Source organism: Melanotaenia boesemani, chromosome 3 (assembly GCF_017639745.1).
Source record: "Melanotaenia boesemani isolate fMelBoe1 chromosome 3, fMelBoe1.pri, whole genome shotgun sequence".
NCBI lineage: Eukaryota > Metazoa > Chordata > Actinopteri > Atheriniformes > Melanotaeniidae > Melanotaenia > Melanotaenia boesemani.
Window position 1 is genome coordinate 8623132 of NC_055684.1, and position 3282 is coordinate 8626413.

A 3282-nucleotide genomic window follows, 5' to 3' on the forward strand; every position below is an offset into this window, starting at 1 on the left:
AAAATCAGAAAACTTTGAACCACATAAAAATGTAAAATAGAATAAATACATTTTTAGCCTGAAGCCTTTTTAAGAGGCCTGATCTAAAAAAATCTACAATAAGCTGACAGTTTTAAACCACACCTCCATCCATCCATCCATCCATCCATCCATCCATCCATCCATCCATCCATCCATCCATCATCTATACCACTTAAGGGTCGTGGGGAGCTGGAGCCTGACCTTTAGCAGGTGAGAGGCAGGGTAGACCCTGGACAGGTCACCAGTCCATCGCAGGTGAAGCAGCATCTGTCTGATTAAAATGTGGGGCTTGTTAATTCTGCATCATTCTGCTCTCATCACTCCCTGTAGCAGTTCAAGCTGGTCTATAGGGCCACATGTCTAAGGTCCTGCTCTCATATTTATGCAGACGTGAACCCTCAGTGTGACAAATGTGGCAGCGATGAAGCCACACTGCTTCACTCATTCTGGGCCTGCCCCAGTCTTGGAATATTTTAGCAGGAGGTCTCTGTCGGTGGTCTTTGGGGTAACTATCACACCCACTCCTTTACTCCGATTCTTATTTCTCTACAGACAGAATTACCTAAAAATGTCATGTTTTGTTTCATCAGCTTCATTTAGTTTAATATTTTTCCATATTTACATTTCAGGCTGTTCCAGAAAAACATTCAATTCAGATAATTTAGAGTTAAAGTATTTCTTTTAATCAAACAGGTCCGTTCCATATATGCTGATCTTCTTTCAACCTTTGAGATCAGTGATTTCCTCCTGTTCTGATTCCAGCTTCAAACTTCCTGTTTGACCCTGAAATCAGTGAATTTCAAGCAGATCAATAAGGTTTAATGTGAACTCTGTGTTCTTCATACTGAACACATCAGAGCTGCTGTTTCATCACTGAGACCTTCACAGGTAAAATCTTCACTTCTTCAGCAGTAGTAATAACTGGAAACATCCTGTCAGTGAAAGTGTGTGTGAAGGTGTGTATGTGTGTGTTAGTATCAAGATCAGAGAAAGACAGTTTTCCTCTGTTCCAGTCCAGAGTCACTCTGATCCTCTGCAGCTTCTTCTGAACTGGAAGAAAAATGGTAGAACCTGGAGACTCTGCTGTGTATTTACCTCCATAGAACCATATTCCCCATAATCCAGACCGTATGTCTCCTTTCCTGTTTACAGACTCTGGTAACACACCCAGTCCCCAGAATTCACCGTCTCCAACATCGACATCCCAGCTGTGAGTTCCTGAGTTAAAACCCTCAGAACTAAGAACATAATAACCACCAATCCTCTCTGGATTATCTGGAAGCTTCTGTTTCTCTCCTCGTCTCACACTGGTCAGATCTTCAGACAGGAAGAGTCCTGGACCAGCAGTGTTTGGGTCCAGAATGAGAGGAGTGTAGCAGACCAGGTCCTTCATGTTGTTCCAGATGTTGAAGGCCAGGTTGCCCAGGTGTTTGGCCTGGTCTATCAGAGCTCCTGAGTGCAGCTGTGGATCATCCAGCAGGGGGCAGCGCTGGACTCTTTCCACTGCAGCCTTGTAGTTGTTCAGGAATGAGACGTCTGCAGCTCTCAGCTCCTCCTCTGTGGTTCTGACTGTGTCTGAAAGAGCTGCTATCTCTCTGCTCAGAGCCTCCATCTTCTCCTTCATCATCCCACTCTTCTGCTCCTCTTCCTCCCTCAGAGCAGCCAGCCTGGCCTCCTCTTCCTCTGCTAGAAACTGATGAAGCTTCTTAAACTGCTCCTTAATCTGCCTCTCTGTGTGTCGGGCCTGGACCTTAATGTGTTCTGCTGTTTGATCAAACTTCTTCTGAACTTTCTTCTGGAGCTCCAGTTTCTTCTTTAATGGTTCCAGAGTTTCCTGAAGTTCCTTCCTGTGCTGTCGTGCAGCTTCATCGACGGGTCTGATTCTGTGGTTGGTGTGTTTTTCTGAATCTCTGCAGATGATACACACTGGCTGCTGATGGTCCAGACAGAAGAGTTTGAGTTTCTCAGAGTGCAGATGGCAGAGACCTTCTGAAGCTTTCTGATCTCTCTCCTGTAAGAAGGACTCACACAGATTCTTCAACACCAGATTTAAAGGTGGTTCATCCTTTGAAGATCTTCTCTTACAAACGGGACACTGGTGTGTTGGTTTCTGTGTCCACCAGCTCTTCAGACAGTCTCTACAGAAGCTGTGGCTACATGACAGAACAACAGGATCTCTGAAGACGTCCTGACAGACCGGACAGCAGAGATCCTCCTCTGATCTGGAAGCCATGTGGTCTGAGAGTGAAGCTGAAAACACAGCAGACAGAAAGTCCAGTCAGTCATGGCTGCCCTCCCTCCTCTGCTAACTCCATCAAACTGACTGTGAGTGGTGTTTTTGGTCAGACTCACCTTCAGTGTGTGGACTGGGAGCAGCTTGAAGTTTCCCACTTTTCTTTCCTGCAGCTGGACTCACTCAGAGGAAGCTGAAGGTGAATCTGATCGTCTGTGTGTCTCTCCGTAGAGACCAAGAATCACCGACTGTTTCCTGCTTCGTCTCAGGTGAGTCAGGTGAGGGGTGGAGCTTAAACCTGTTACACCAGTCCTCATACCTGTGACCAAGGTGTGTTTCATTCTTAGGTCAGAGAATGACAGTTTTCTTTGTTCCAGTCCAGATTCACTCTGATCCTCTCCAGCTGGGAGATTAATGTCAGAACCTGGAGACCCTGCTGAGTATTTACCTAAAAAGAAACTCATTCATTTTTACCTGCAGATTTAAATCATTAAGCTGAATGTAGACTAGAGTATTCACACCCCCACACTGTGTTTATTGGTACGTGTCGCTCTGTTCTGGTAAACAGGAACTGAAAAATTCTTCTCTTCTTCCTCCACCTCTTGTCTGCCCTTCAGTTTCCTTCATAGAAGACTCTGGATTCTGATCCCCAAAAGGTTCTTAAAGCCTCCAGCTGATCCAATAGTCTGTTTTTAGTATTGATATAAATATTTACTATGACAAAGACTCGACCAGGGAGGTAAAACTCTGGTCCTTGAGGACCACCGTCCTGCAGGTTTTAGAATATTTTCCTTCTCCAACACCTAATCTAAATAAAATAGATCCAACAGGTTGTTATGAAGTCTTGCAAATTAAATTAATTTGAATCAGGTGTGTCGAAGCAGGGAAATATCCAAAATCTGCAGGAAAGTGGCCACAAGGACCAGAGTTTGACATTCCAATGCTAGACCATGAAAAAGACTGGACTATAAAAAGACTAAAACCACCACCAACAATACGAGTTCTACATGGAGGAAAACTCCACTTTC

At 44.7% G+C, this 3282-nt stretch overlaps 1 protein-coding gene across 1 annotated transcript; it reads right to left on the reverse strand.

Annotated features, from left to right (window-relative positions):
- Positions 1-597: 597 nt before the first annotated feature.
- Positions 598-2511, reverse strand: LOC121636473 (nuclear factor 7, ovary-like). The gene is made up of 2 exons (XM_041980002.1): positions 2374-2511; positions 598-2271 (listed from the first exon to the last, which is right to left on the reverse strand). The coding sequence occupies exon 2, from the start codon at positions 2252-2254 to the stop codon at positions 875-877; it is 1380 nt and encodes a 459-aa protein (XP_041835936.1). The 5' UTR covers positions 2255-2271; positions 2374-2511; the 3' UTR covers positions 598-874.
- Between the last annotated feature and the right edge of the window lie 771 nt (positions 2512-3282).

Bases quoted from the DNA above. Each gene is read 5' to 3' on its own strand.
- LOC121636473 (XM_041980002.1), bottom strand. From the start codon at position 2,254: ATGGCTTCCAGATCAGAGGAGGATCTCTGCTGTCCGGTCTGTCAGGAC.